A 15539-nucleotide genomic window follows, 5' to 3' on the forward strand; every position below is an offset into this window, starting at 1 on the left:
TGAACGGGAGTGATTTTGACCAGGAGCGGGATGGGACCAGGAGTCATTGTACAGGAGTGGGACAGGACGGGATTTTTTTTTTTACTCTGGCCCAGGATTGGGATGGGACAGGATTTTTTCTGCGGGAGTGGGACGGGACAGGAGTGAAAATCCACTCCTGTGTCATCCTCTAGTCTGCTTCAGCTCGACCACAGAGAAGCAACTCAGACCAGAGAACTCTTGTGGATTGTAATGCATTTTAATTCCTATGAAATGAAATTCTCTTCACCGGTGGTTTTGATACAGGAACATTTACATGTTCCAACATTTCACTTGAGGCAACAGAACAAAACAGACAGTGTGTGTGTGTGTGTATATATATATATATATATATATATATATATATACCGATGTTTCCTGTTGAGATTGGCACATTTCACCCAGGTTTTTTCCTCTCACTCACGTCACTTTGAATGCTGACCTCACTCGGCAACAAAATAAACGGAAAATAAACCAAAATAAAAATAAAACAATTCACAGGAGGCAAGCAGTGATCAGCCCATGATGTGCACTGCAATGTAGTTTCAAATGCACCGCTTTTTTGAGAGTAAAAAAGAAAAAAGACCTTTGTGATCTTGGCAGGTTGCCCCAGGAAATGTGCCAATCTCAACAGGAAACAACGGCACATGAGAATGACACAGGAGTATGACATTAAGCATTGATGTATGCGTGGCCTGCAGTATTTACATTGTATGTGTAGGGACACAGTCCTTCAGTAGTCTGGTCTGTAGCACCGATCTGTCTAGAAAAAAGGCCAACGCATTGAAAAAGAAAAAACAAAGAGTTTGTTGGAGTAGAAACAGATAAATATGCCTCCGAAAATCTCTAAGTGTCATAACTTTTTATATAGTTACACAATTCCATGGCCACCTGATGAAGTTAATTAATTCACAAAATAACGTAGAAAGTGTGTACAATAGAAAATAAAACAGACATGGATAATAGCGTATACAACACTGATTTCTACATAGAATATTCTTATTTATGCTACAAAAACAACGGACGCCCGCCACCAAGGTTTTTTGGTGTGTCTGTCGGCCGATGGTTACGAGGGACACGCTACATGTCAAATGTAATATCAATTATTCCCTCTTCTTCCCCGACAAAACTTACATGAAGACAATTTATGCACGACTGTGGGGGATATTCAAAGTTACTGTCAAAAGAGGTTTTTTTTCTTTCTTTCTTCAGCCTAATTGATCTTATTTTAGTACAAAAGTGGCAACTGACACACTGAGCCACTACGCCGTCAACGGGTTGAGTGCAGTGACTCCCAACCCGTGGGTGGGTGGGCCGTGAGTTGATCGCAATTAGACCCCCCAAATAATTAGCAAATCGTCAACTATTTAAATGATATCACATTATATTAGATGCGGTGAACACTTTTGATACGTTGAAGTGGGCCCGGATCCAGAAGAAAAGGTTGGGAATCGCTGGTTAGCGTTGCGAAAAACCTTTACTGATATTATATTTTGCCAACAAGGCGGTGGTGCGGTGTCTCCTGTAACCATTGGCGTTTGGTATTCAAACATATCACGGGCCTCAGTTCCAGAAAACTCTGGATGGGTGAAAAAGCCGGAGTCCTCAATAATGTACATCAATACATAAAAGTCACAACCGTAACTAATGTGACACCTCTTCACGAAGAAAAACTCCAATGCATCTGCAGACAAGGTTACAGTCAAAGTGTACTAACAATTCTTTTTGCATTCAACAATGTTTTTTTTTTCCTCTTTTCTCCGTTTCGTTTTCATTTATTACAAATAGTTTATGTAAATAACATTTAAATACTGAATTCCCCCTCCCTCCCCTTCAATACATTATATAACGTAAAGCGTCATTTGCTGACATTTACCTCTTGCATTCCTATGAAACACCGGTTTAAAAAGAAAAAGAAAACGTACTGTACAAGCCCACAGTTCCTTTCAACTTTGTCCAAACCTTCTTTTTTCATTGAGCTTTTCTAACAGCCTTGATTAAAAAATAGAGATTTGTTTGCTGGTTTATTTGATCAAAACACAAACACATTGATACATAGAGGCGGGGTGTGGGGGTGATATTGCAATAAGCATTCTATGAAAAGAAAATGCAGTGTTTCATTATTATATTATCGTACTTATGCAGAGAGGTATGATGTTTGTCGTGTTGTACTCGGATGGAGGAGAAAAACAGCAGTTTTACAAAACGAAAAAATTAAAATCTAAATAAAACATGATACTATAAACAACACCGAGCCCCGCCTTTTTAGCTGCCGCCGCTTCTTGTAAGCAGGCTTTTTAAAAATAAGAATTTAATTCACTCCCACAGCAAAATACATGGAAAGTAGAAATAGAAAAAGAGGGGGAAAAAAAGAAAAAAAAAACATGCATGAAAAGGAGTGCTTTATTGTGTCTGTGTGGATTTTCTTCTCCAGGGGGGGAATTAATACTTTGTCGCGCAACGGTGCAGCACGTCAAAAATAGCCGACCTACAAGCTCACAATGCATCGCTGTACGACAAAGCATACATTGGGCTTGTGAGATCTCAGTGGGGGATGTCCGTCTGTTAGCATAGCCTCCATTCGCTTACATTTTTCTTAGCTTAGATCCTGCCGAGGCCGGTAGGACGGGGGTGGGGGGGGGGGGGGATCGGGTGGCAGAGCGTAGTTTTCTTTTTTTAATACATGGGCCCGGGGGCGTTGTCCTGAGGGAAATGTGAGTTGAGGAGGGTCTCCATGTAGGAGACGAAGCCGCTGCTGGGCGTGTAGTCGTTGGGCATGGGCCCAAGGGGCATGGGGACGCTCAGGATGGGTTCAGAGTTCATGGGGTCAGAGGAGTTCAAAGGAGATTGGAGCAGAGCCTCCGCCAGTGCTAGAGAGGGGTCTGACTCTGTTAAAGCGTCTGTGAGGCAGCGAGCGGTGGCCATGTGGCTGACGGCGCCGTCCATCGAGGGGCATCCACTTGGGGCGACGTCCATTGTGGTGTCAGAAGTGGGATGAGCTGGGAAGTCCATGGTGGCGGCAGGCGTGGGGTCAGGTGGGTACAGGGGCTGTAGTTGGGTCAGGGGGGGTGGGGCTGGCTGTAGTTGGGTCAGGCGGGTTGGGGCTGGCTGTAGTTGGGTCAGGCGGGTTGGGGCTGGCTGTAGTTGGGGTGGGGCTGTAACACTATGTCCTGGCGGTGTCGATGATTGGAAGCAGTTGGACTGCGGTGGTGTGGTCACCGGGGCTGGGGGGACTGCAGGCGTGGCTGGCAGGTCAGAGCTGGACGGCATGCGAGGGCGCTTGGCTGCCTGGGCTTCATCCTCTGAGGCCGCCGGCTGCTCTGAGGTTCCTTGGACCACCTAAAGGAGCACAAACAAACAGGCTGTTGCTGCCCAGTGGCCTTTTACTCTGTCTTTCGATCTAGCCCAGGGGTTCCCATACCTTTTCCAGGCCACGTTTGCTTATTAAACTGTGAGTTGTAAATAGGCCTGCATGATGGATTGATGTCCTCAAAGTAAAAGGCTCACAGAAGGTATATTGGTATTCAAAAAGATCTATTATACGAGCACAACAAAGCCAGTGCAGGCCTTCCCTGAGGTCTCCTGTACCAACCTTTTTCATCGTAGCCCTTTGGATACTTAACCATTCCACAACAAAAAACTGAAACTGGTCACCTACAGTATCTCTTCTTGGTACGCTCTTTTATGTTTTTCTTACATTTTAAAGTGGTGTGTGTGTCCACTGTGTCCGCATGCACGCCGCGGTGCGTGGCCGATGACAAAATACAGCACTCAAATCCATCATACGTTCCAGAGATGCAAGTTAGCATTGTTTACAATGGAGACGGCAGGCAGGATCGGGCGTTTTCCTGCAAGATTTTACACAGGAGCCAATGCAGATCCTTTTTTTTCATATCCAGTTTCAACAGTTTTGGGGCAAAACAAGATGCGCTACTTTTTGAGCAGATAACCAGCGTAACGTTGGATTAAATAAAATAAAACTAATATCTCGGGAATCTCGGGCGTGGCGGCGAAAGACATGTGGAATATCTGGGGAATCTCAGGTTGGGGTAGAAATTGAGTTAAAATCCACATTGGTGGGCTCCAGCACTACTCACCAGGCGTGAGCGGACCCTCTTGGGCAGCTCTTGGTCCAACATGAAGATCTCTGTGGGTTTCAGCAGACCCTGAGTCTGGTCCTGGAACTCCACCTGGGGACGGAATCACCAAGAATCAAAGGCAATGCCAACCTGACATCTACCCAAATAAAACCTAGCTCACAACGCCTCACAGCGCGAGGTGTTGTGTGCTTGTAGATCGGCTATTTTCAGCAAAGAGCTTTGGTGTAGACGGGAAAAAGAGCAGACTACAGAGTGAAAGGTCAAGTATTGACGGTTCAAGTGGTTAAATATCTGAAAACACAAATTGACATGAATCCAAAATACACTGACAATTGTGCTGTCAAACAATGAAACTATATGGAATCTATGATAGGTTTGTGGGGGTCCCTGGCCCTGCTTTATCTCTCTCTCTCTCTCTCAACTAAGGGGTCCTTGGCCTGAAAACGTTGAAGACCCCTGGTCTAAATAACATACCTGGCATCTATCTAAATATCATACCTATCATATCTAAACATGTTATGGACTATGTTCCTAAAACCAGTAAGACTCCCTAATCGGGAGATAAGCAACTGTCAGGTCACATGTAAAAATCGGCCTGATGGTGGCGCTAAATGGGACAGATCCATGTTTAAAATGACTAAAATATATATTTAAACGTAAATAAATGAATGACTAAAGGGACAAGATCAGACATGCAGTACTGACAAAACCACCCGCTGCCAAAGGCTCTCAAACATTTAATTTCAAGGACCCCCATAACTCTGAGAGAGTACAAATGGACCGGCCGTAGAGGGTACATTTGGTTCTATTTGTACACACTCAAAGAGTTACAGACCTGTAACATTCCATATGGAACCCCCCCAGGGAGCCCAGAGGGTCCCTGGACCCGACTTTGAGAAACATTGCTCTACACTAACAGGAGCTGTGCACTGCCACAGACAGACGGACGGACAGACAGACAGACGAGACAGAGGAGACAAGACAGACAGACGCCCTGACACACAGGTCAGTAGGGAACAGAATAGAAAGAAAAGCAAAGCTGTGAGGGAGGGGAGGGGAAGGGAGAGGAGAGAGAGAGAGAGAGAGAGAGAGAGAGAGAGAGAGAACACAATACTTTTTTTTTTAAAGCAAAGTTGTTGGAAAAACATGCGGCTGGAAAAGTGAAGTTTTCCCCCTGCGGGGCTGTGAGATGTTAACACAGACAGCACAACAAATAAAGATGCTTTTCACTGCTCCAGTTACCACCAGACAAAACCAGCCATCTCTGAGCTGTTGAGAGCGCTGTGCAATTGAACAAAGTGATCAAAACATGGATGGATGCGATGCTCATTCTCTGTGTGTGTGTGTGTGTGTGTGTGTGTGTGTGTGTGTGTGTGTGTGTGTGTGTGTGTGTGTGTGTGTTGATTGTCACTTTCAGACATGCACGGTATTATGGACGTTTCCCAGACTTTAAACAAGGGCTCTATTTATGAACACAACCTTTCGGCTCAGTAACCTTTTTTTTTACAATTTATAATTTATTTGTATTAATTCTTTATTAATTATTTTTATTTTCCTAAAAAAATATTACAAATACATGAAAAAGGTTAAGGTGGACAGGTGTCATTGAATCTATCATGGTTAAAATGGAGTTTGAAGTTACAATGGGTTTGTATAGGAAGGGGGCAAATGAAAATCAAATATCTAAATACTGAATCAAGCAATTCAAAAACTGTCCTGGGCGTTACCAAAAGCGCTACCAAAAGCCTGATTAGACAAAACATTTTAAAGTGAAATATCCCTATAAGTACGTTGTGGCTCGTTGTGTATACATTAGGCCTACTGTGGTAGGAAAGATGTTTAGTTTGTGTTTTGCATGGCGTGCATCAATGGGAGACCGAATGTCGAGCAATTCAATGTTTTATCTGTCATTCTGTCATGTTCTGAGGAATAAAAAAAAAACATTGCATTTGATCCTTGCATCTCCTTCAGGCTGTGCCTGTGTTGTATTTCAGAGGGAGTAGTTTGTGTTATATTTCAGAGGGAGTAGTTCATGTGTACGTGCGTCTATTACCCAGACCCTGCCCCTAAACCTATCAAACTGAGTATTTGCGTGTGTGAATGCATCTGAAACGGACATTCTGCTGTTGCACGCTACATGTGTGAATGGACGGCCAACACCATACAATGTCCTGACCTAATTCCCCTGGACAAGATTCCATTGTTCATAGTAAGAAAGTGGCTTGCTTGTGTGTTTGTGTTTGTGTGTGTGTGTGTGTGTGTGTGTGTGTGTGTGTGTGTGTGATGTAAGTGTAATGTAGCAGCCTGCAGTGCTCTCCTCACCTGGTAGAGCTGATGCAAATGCGTCTTGATGTAGGAGGCTTTGAGGACCTTTCCGTCGTGTGTGTGAACCACTATCATCTCCCCCACCTCTGGAGGGCCGTTGTGAAGACAGTTATGGCTCTGGAGGGGGAGAGAGAGAGAGAGAGAGCGAGAGAGAGTGAGTGAGAGAGAGACCGAGAGACACAGAGAGAGAGAGAGACAAGAGAGAGAGAGAGACGAGAAGACAAAGCGAGTCGAGAGAGAAAATTAACAAAAATAAGGTAGAGGGAAATGTTGGATGCATGAGGACACGGAAAAAGTAGGGGACAGAGAGAGAAACAGAGAAAAACAGGTGGATGAGAAATAAAAATCACACTCGTGTGAACTGAGCAGTGGTGTGTGTGTGTGTGTGTGTGTGTGTGTGTGTGTGTGTGTGTGTGTGCAACAGCGCCCCTCCCTTAACATGTGTGGTCAGAAAAGGTTACTGCAGGCTACAGACAGACAGACAGACAGACAGACAGACAGACACGGAGACAGACAGACAGACAGACCCACACACACGGCCACGTATAGGAGCGTTGTGACCACCGCTCAAAAAAGAGCGAGAGAGATGTGAGATAAAACAACAGATAAAGGGCTTTTCAAAACAGGAAGCGACAGATGAGCCTAGCAGGTTGGGAGGTGTGATCACTAGAATTAATTTTCAATGGGAGGCGAACAGCCGGGCAGGCAGGCAGGTAGCGAGGGAGGTGCAGGTAATCTGACAGGCGGAGCGATAAGCGTGCACACTACCGTGAAACTGTCGCACTTCACGCTCATCTCTCACACACAACGCCCGATCGCGACAGCAGTTGTTGAAATTGTGTTGAGGCTTTTTTCTGTGCCACGATAAAAAAAAAACGCTTCTATTCACATGACAAGCGGCAGTGCGAAATAACAGATCTAAGCGAGATCGCAGGTGTTGTTTCGCTTACTGTCTCTGTCGGGTGAAAACCTCATTACCTCAGTATGTCCAAAACTGATATTTTTGGTTTGGATTGGTGACAGATTGACAAGCTCGAAACGCATCACAAGCTTGCAGATGAGGTACTTTTGTGTGACGCTGTAGTATATGATCAAATAGGAGGTTTATTTGTGAGAAAAAAAAAACACAAAAAGTAAAAATAAGGGGGCACAGTGGCGCAGTCGGTAGCACCTCACAGCTAGAAGGTTCTGGGTTCGATTCCCAACAGGGGACGCTGTGGGCCCTTGGGGCGTGTTCTCTCCCCCATGTCACCAGTGCACATATTCTAGGTGGGGTTGGAGAAAGGGCCTTTCTGTGTGGAGTTTGCATGTTCTCCTCGTGTCCCCTAGAGTAGGTACCCTTACAAAAAAACATGCAGTAATCCTGGTCTCTATACTACCAGGATATTAGCACACAAAGCAAAGCCCTTGTGTGTGTCAGTCAACTTGTTCCAAGCCCTCATCACCCCTGAACTAATCAAAGTTTCACAAATCACAACACACCTCTAACGCGTTAATAATGACTCTCTCTACATTTTAAATAGCCTAGTAACACAACGTTGGTGATAATATATGCATAATATAACACGTGTCTATACCGACTTCTGTGGGGTGTGGTGGTGAAATATTCCAAATCTTTATCAAACTTTCTCATGAGGTGTTACTTTGTAATCCAAAAGAAACTGAACATTCCCAAGGGTACAACTGTCAATGTCCTGCAAACACATTTTTTCCTGAGGTTCATTTCCCTGTTTTGCCTTTCAAATTTGTATGGGGAATGGAGTATATTTTTGCGAAACTCATAAATGGCAAGAAACCATCCATTCCCATTGAAAAGCAGAAAAAAAGCACACCTTGATAGGTAGATTTAAACTTCTAAGTCAGAGAAGTTCATAAAAATAGCACAAATAGCTGATCTACAAGCTCAATGTTCTGCAAATCCCTTGAAAATCTACTGTCTTGCCAATGGCAGGATGTGTGAGGTTTTGAAGTGGCACATCTGTAAACCGGACATGGCTGTAGAATCTCTCTACACCGAATCTCTTCGCCGAAAATAGCCATTCCACAAGCTCACAACGTGGCACGTTGGGACACGTTGTTTTGAGCTCATAGATCGGCTATTTTTCCCCAGACTTTTCAGGACACAACCCCCCAAAACAATCATATTTGAACTGGAAACTCCCCAAACCCGGACAAGCACTTTACATTTAGTTTGACTCTGTTCCACAGAAAAACATTGTGAAAATAGCCTAAGCTCACAAAGCCTCACAGTGCCATTTTCACAATGATTGCCCCTTTCTTACGTACAATTTTACAATTTGGCCAATTTGCAATTAAAAAGGTCTAAAAGTCATTCAATTGTGTGTGACAATTGACAGTGCGGATATGAACGACTACACATGCATGAGTTTTTGTGGACGTGCGAGGACTCACCGTAACATTCTCAGGCTGGAGGTTGTCGATGTAGGAGCCGTCGTCAAACTGGACCTCGTAGAAGGTCTGCGTCGCCGTGCCGATGATGATGCAGTGGTAGAACCAACCGTTCGACCATCGACCAATCACATTCTGACCCAGAGTGGGCTCTCTGGGGGCCTTGAGAGCCAGCCGCGGCTACAGGGGGAGGAGAGGGAGAGAGAGAGGGTGAGATCGTCTTGGCAACGCCAAGTAGTGGTCAAATGGCATGAATACAGGTGGTCCATGGGAAAATGTAAAAAAGATGAAAAAAAAAAGTACCTTAGTTAAATGTATGCATTAGTTAATTAGAAATCAGAAATGTTTTGAACTAAAAACCACTGATTAATAATAATTAAATAATCTCTTTTATTTAATGGATTGCATTTTTAGAGCGCTTTTCTAAGCAAGTTGCGAACTCAAAGCGCTTACAATTTGTATTATTTGTATTTATTCCTAGATCAGTGGTTCCCAAACCTTTTGATCGGCCCTCGGTATCAACTGATACGCAAGTTATGGGTATCGGAAATCAGTATCGGGAAGGAAAAAATTATATCAGTACATCTCTAGTCATATTCATACAGTATGTTCTCTTACCACAGGGGCCACTGGGGCTGCTGGAACTTTTTTAGGAGTTTCTGTCTTTTTACTCCTTTGAGGTGTTTGTTTGTTCTTTTTAGAGCCCTGATACAAATGAAATCAAATTAAATCAGATCAACTCAAATGAAATGTGACCCCCAAAGGGTCTAAATTAGGCCCCCACTTTTTTCCCCTCAATTCACCGAATCTCTTACTCCGAAAATAGCCATCCGACAAGCTCACAGCGTGGCACGTTGTGACACGTTGTTTTGAGCTTGTAGATCGGCTGTTTTCGCTGAATGTGCAACCCAAGGGTCCATGTGGTTTAACAGTGTCTGGGTGTTTATAAATGTCTACAATAGGCCACCTCAAAGCCATTAGGAGCGCATACAAGAAATAGCTCAAAGCTAGTCTGTAAAAATGGGTTTTGAGAAGCAAATAGATTTTGATACCCCAACATCCTCTACAACTAGGGTTCCCAGAAAGTTTCAGGCCACGACCCACCGAAAGAATCATATATGAACTGGGAACCCACCCATCCTGACAAGCGCTTGGAATTGTAGGTAGGCACCAGTAAGACGCCCTAAGTGCGAGAGTCGCACTGAAAAACAACAGAGACTGACACAATAAGTCCATATATGGGTATTCCCAGATAATGGCATCAGTGATCTCCAAGTATGGGCATATAATGGACAAGGACGGAATTGTGAATCGTGTGGTGACAACCACACTGGTATCGGTATGTTCTCTTACCACTGGGGCTGCTCGAACCTTTTTAGGAGTTTCTGTCTTTTTACTCCTTTGAGGTGTTGTTTGTTTGTCGTTTTTAGAGCCCTGATAGAAATGAAATCAAATTAAATTAAATTACATCAACTCAAATGAAATGTGACCCTCAAGGTTCTAAATTAGGCCCCACTCGTTTCCCCTCTATATCTTTTATTCGTATTTATTCCTGGATCAGTGGTTCCCAAACCTTTTGATCTGCCCTCGGTATCAACCGATACGCAAGTTATGGGTATCGGAATCAGTAACGGGAAGGAAAACATTATATCACTAGTCATATTCATTCTCTTACCACAGGGGCCACTGGGGCTGCCGCAACTTTTTTAGGAGTTTCTGTCTTTTTACTCCTTTGAGGTGTTGTTTGTTTGTTGATTTTAGAGCCCTAATACAAATGAAATCAAATGAAATCACATCAACTCAAATGAAATGTAAGCAATATATTTAGAAAAAAGTAAGTTACATTGATCAAAAATATGTTTAAATAATATTTCATATATCCAATTTCATAAACATTTTGAACTAAACATTAAATAATGACTGTTGAGAGCTAGATGTCTGACAATTCACGAGATTACAGCGGGCAACAAAGGATAAATTCAGCTTTGAAATTCAGATCAGTATTGTTATATATATTTTATTATTATTATTAAACTTAAAAAAGGCTGATGAACACCTCAAAGGTTGGTGCGAAGCTTTATGAAGCTACATTTTGTTTTAGCAACTTCTCTAGAGTGTGCGGGAAATAAACTCATTCATTCTATTCAGCTTTGAGCCTGGATCTTCGGCATTGTTCAGTCTGAACCACCCAGACACACACGGCCCGTTCTGTAACTCAAAGGTCACAGGTTCAAGTCCCCATCAGCAGCCAGGTGAGCTGCTGACGTATACGCTATAGGAAGATGCTGACTGCAGGCCTGTTACAGACTTCTGCTGCATTGTTCTGGAGACAAGACCATGTCAGCTAAACGCCCCGACATGTAGATGTAGTGAAAAACGGGACCCTTTCGGAAATGCCTCGTCAACAGTAATATCTAATAGGCTGTTGTAACTGCAGTTTATTTTATCTGTTTATTCGCAATATTTATTTTGCTCAAGGGGGAGAATTGCTGAGCATGCACGCCACAGACACGCCTGAGGACCAAGGGGTGTGTAGACTTTAGCCTCCACAGAAAATTATACACCTATTAATGCTACTTCGGCGTGCACTGAACATGGCACAGTAAAAAGTAAAATAATTATGATTAAGTTCAAAGTTATGTATTGATAAAAGGACTTTACCCACTATATATCATCTATACTAATCTGTGTGCACACATCCACTGTCTGACTACAGCTACCACATGGGGTGGGGTTTCCGGGCACATTGTGCGTGAGGGTGTGAGAAACACATGCATACTAGCATGTGGGCTAGTAGGCACTTGTTTCTTTCTTTATTTGTTCATTTCTTGGAAGTGCTTTCATTAATGCTTTGAAGTGCTCTCCTATTTTGTTTTCGTTTTTCTTCAGTATTTGTGATTTATGTTTGATAGTGAGTGAGAGACAGAAGAGAGGGAAGAGAGAAAGGGGATGATATCGTCACTGTCGGGTGGAAACATCATATCTCCGAAACTATTACTTTTCAGGATTCAAATTCAAAAGCATCAGAAGAAGCAGACCTGATACTTTTGTTTGACACTGTTGTGTGATCAAGTGGGATGCTAATTTACGAAAAAAACTCAAAAAGTTACGATATGGTTTCTTCCCCTCGACAGCAACGATATGCAGCAAAGAGCCTCAAGGGGGGTTGGAACCCCGTCCCGGGAGACAGAAAGGACCAATAGTGGTATTCATGTGGTATGTGTTCTTACCGCTGGGGCCACTGGGGCTACTCCACCTCCGGAGACGCTCCCTCTAGGAGTTTTTGTCTTGGTACTCTTTTGAGGTGTCATTTTACCAGGTGGATGTGTCATGTTAATCTTTGGAGGTGTCACAAATACAAATGAAATCAAATTAAACCAAATGAAATGAATGTCCAGCAGGTACGAATTCAATAGCTCTATATTCTGGGAGCAATCATTGCTATAGAATGTTTGTCTTGTCTTTCCACCTCTAGTAAGTAAACAGATTTCTTTTTTTTTTCCTTTTTCAGGTCGGGATACCAAGAGAGATAACTCATGCAGAAGTTGAAATGATTGCTGATCATGGGTACAATGTCCGGGAACACTTATAATGAAAGCAGCTCACCTTCTGCGAGTTCTTGTGTTTGTGGCAGGTGACCGACACCACGTAGGGCCAATCGGCAGGCTTCATGACCACCCGGGCAATGTTGGCGCAGGTGACGTGGAAAGAGGTGGAGCAGTTTTCCAGTGAACACTGGATGCACGCTCCCTGGATTGGGTTGGTAGAGTTGTAGCAGTACACACATTTCTACAGCAAAACAAACACACACACACATGCAAAGGATAGTTAGTTTTGAATATAACTTATTTCGAAAGGGTGACTTCACCTATTTGAACCCACATTTTCATACTACTGTAGTGTAAGGACATCTAGGCACAAGTCTAGCAAAAGCAAATATTCTGCAAACATTGAGCTTTTGCAGCACCTTTTGGGAGGTAGCTTTCAAGACACAGAACACATTTGGAAGTGTTAATTCAGACAATGAGTTGGGTTGGTTGGGTTCGGGTAAAACATTAACACAAGTGCCCTTTTAAGCTTTTATCAAATCACTCACAATGTCAAATTCAGAAGTGGCAAAAGTAGCAGATTGAGAAGCTCAAAACTGCAGTGGAAGGATCTAATCTGTTCCTCACATCTCTCTCTCCGTCTAGGCACTTCAACTGAAGTCTGTATTCCTTCATTAACATCAGAATAGACGCCGTGCGAGGAGGAGGAGGCGAGTTTACAGCACTCACAAACAGTGAATACATTGGCAAAGATATCCTTCTCAAGCGCTAAGGCAAAAAAGTCAATATTTGCTCGAAGAGAAACTTGTTTGCTGATAGCTGCTGCCTGATCCGTCACAGTGACTTTCCAAGTCTCTCTTTCGCCTCTCAGTCATTGTAAGCATCCTTAACTGGCTGCTCCATAATGCTCGCCCTGAACCACTTTCACCCTGGCTTCCCTATTTTGGGCATGTCAAAACACATTAAAAAACAAAACAAAAAACAGTATGGACATTGTTAAACAACAGTCGATCTTCAAGCTCACAATGTGTTGTGATGCTACAAATGTACAAATGTGTTGCTTTGCATGTTGCTCGTCAGTGGTCCTGTGTTCGTAGTTTTATGTCACTGCTCATTTTTGTTGAATCTCTTTTATTGTAATATGGGATTACCATAATAATAGTAATCAAAAGCTAAATTAATACTAAGCCTTTTCTAAAAAAAAACAAAATAAACTAGCTAACCCGCTTAAAAAACAAGAACAAAACTGAACTGGAATTGAAAACACAATTTAAATACAAATAAAACAAAACAAATGAAAAAAATGCTAAACTATAATAGGCTTGCCTCAGACAACTTGGTAAATAGTTTCCGATTACAACGCATGTTTACATTTGATACCATTAAATCTCATCCTCTCTCTATTCAACGTTTCTTGTCTCTTCTCTCCAACTCCAAGAGCTCATACTTTCTGCCATGTTATGTCTTCTCTGGGCGTTTGTTTGTTTCTTTCCTTTTGCCTCTTGCCTCTCTCTCTCCATCTCTATCTGTCACCCGCTCCCTCCCTCCCTCCCTCCCTGCGTCCGTCTCGGATGGATGGCTGGTGTTTGTGCGAGGCGAGGCGAGGGGTACGTGGGATAATAGATGTGCTGAGCTGAATGGCTGAATAATCAGGTGTCATTCCTCAGCCCGGTAAATGAACTGCATTGATCCCCGCGGGCAGGAGGCAATTTCCCATCACTTGCCGCGCCTGTGAGCACAACGCAAACCCTCCCATCCTCCCGCCTGTGAGCACAACGCAAACCCTCCCATCCTCCCTCCAGGGCTCTCTCTCTCTCTTCTCTCTCTCTCTGTCCTTTCTCTCCCCCACTCCTCCGGTCTTACTTCAGAGGTAGAACTCGGTGGGCACATTGTCACAAATCTACAAATAATGTCAACTCCCCGTCCGCCTGCTCTGTGAATAATCTATCAAAGCAACGCTTGGTTTTTGCTCTGCGTTACCTTTTAACCAAGGGTCTTCCAGTTTTTAATGTCAAAGACCCCTTGGCTGAGAGAGAGAGAGATGAAGTAGGTAGGGACCCCCAGTCCCCCACTACAGATACTGTATACAATTATGTTGCAAATTCAACTTTTTCATAGATTTCATTGGTAGCTTCAAATACTTGTTTGACAGCACTATGATCGGTGTTGTGTAAATTCATGTTTTAACTGAGGTGGAACATTGGTTCTCAAAGTGGGGTCCGTGGAGACACTTGGGGCCTTGAGGTGGTCCCCCAAAAAAGCAGTTAATAAAGCATCACAATCCTTTTAAGCCCTTTAACTATATTTATACATTGGCTATTCAACAATAGAAGATCTACAAGCTTGCAGCACGGCATGAAGCTACATTTCCATATGGGGGGGGGGGGGGGGGGGGGGTCCGTGGGCAAATACAGTACCTATCAATTCGGGGGTCGTTGCCATGAAAAGGTTTGAGAGCCAGTGCAGCAGAGGGTGTGTATTGAGTTGTATCCGTGGCCCATTTATGAAAGCCTCACATCAAACTGACATGTACAGTGCCTCCTAATGGTTCGGTTGGACAGTAGTAGAACTACGAGGCCGCTGGGCTTTCTTCCTATTGAGAGCTGCGGTGGGGTGCTGTACGTGTACATGTTACACCGCCGCTGCAGAAAAATTAAGTATTGGCATTTTAATAAATATTTTTATTTCATTTCTCATCGATCTTCCTGCTGCCGAGCCTCTCGGCCACGGCTGCTTCCTGCGCACATCCGTCACAACGAAGGATGGAAGATAGAAGAGAGAGAGAGAGAGATGGAGAAATGTACACGTTGAAAAGTGTGAGTGTGTGTGTGTGCGTGGGTTGAGAGTGGTCATGATGTGTGGATCCTGTGGCTAAAAAAAATATATGGATTGTAAATATGAACGGTGTCCTTGCGTATTGTGGTGTTTTGAGTTCACTGGGTTTTATTGATTGTCTAGTTTTGAATCTGTCGGTCTAGAAAATATGTTTGTGGGTGTGTAGGGGTGTGTGGATGTGTGTGCAGCAGGAAGAGCAGTATGGTTTTAGTTGACTACTAAAGCCTTATTCAACCCTATACGCAGGAGCCCCCACCGGGAGGATGTAGCGCCTACATGTGTCTTGATTCCTACCATTCTAACA

General features: G+C 43.5%; 1 protein-coding gene across 5 annotated transcripts in view; it reads right to left on the minus strand.

Moving 5' to 3' along the window:
* Positions 1-273: 273 nt before the first annotated feature.
* Positions 274-15539, minus strand: part of kdm4b (lysine (K)-specific demethylase 4B) — an 81481-nt gene continuing 66215 nt past the window's right edge. For 3 of the 5 annotated variants that reach the window (XM_080723022.1, XM_080723021.1, XM_080723020.1), the window contains 9 exons: positions 12459-12641; positions 12083-12190; positions 10528-10617; positions 10206-10286; positions 9471-9557; positions 8856-9032; positions 6441-6560; positions 4116-4208; positions 274-3357 (listed from right to left, as the gene is read on the minus strand). In XM_080723022.1, the coding sequence (XP_080579148.1) occupies positions 2695-3357; positions 4116-4208; positions 6441-6560; positions 8856-9032; positions 9471-9557; positions 10206-10286; positions 10528-10617; positions 12083-12190; positions 12459-12641 (1602 nt within the window). In that variant the 3' untranslated portion in view covers positions 274-2694. The remainder of the gene's footprint in view (positions 3358-4115; positions 4209-6440; positions 6561-8855; positions 9033-9470; positions 9558-10205; positions 10287-10527; positions 10618-12082; positions 12191-12458; positions 12642-15539) is intronic. The other 2 variants (XM_080723023.1, XM_080723024.1) reach the window with 2 other exon arrangements.

This window comes from Nannobrachium achirus, assembly GCF_963921795.1.
Source record: "Nannobrachium achirus genome assembly, chromosome: 1".
NCBI lineage: Eukaryota > Metazoa > Chordata > Actinopteri > Myctophiformes > Myctophidae > Nannobrachium > Nannobrachium achirus.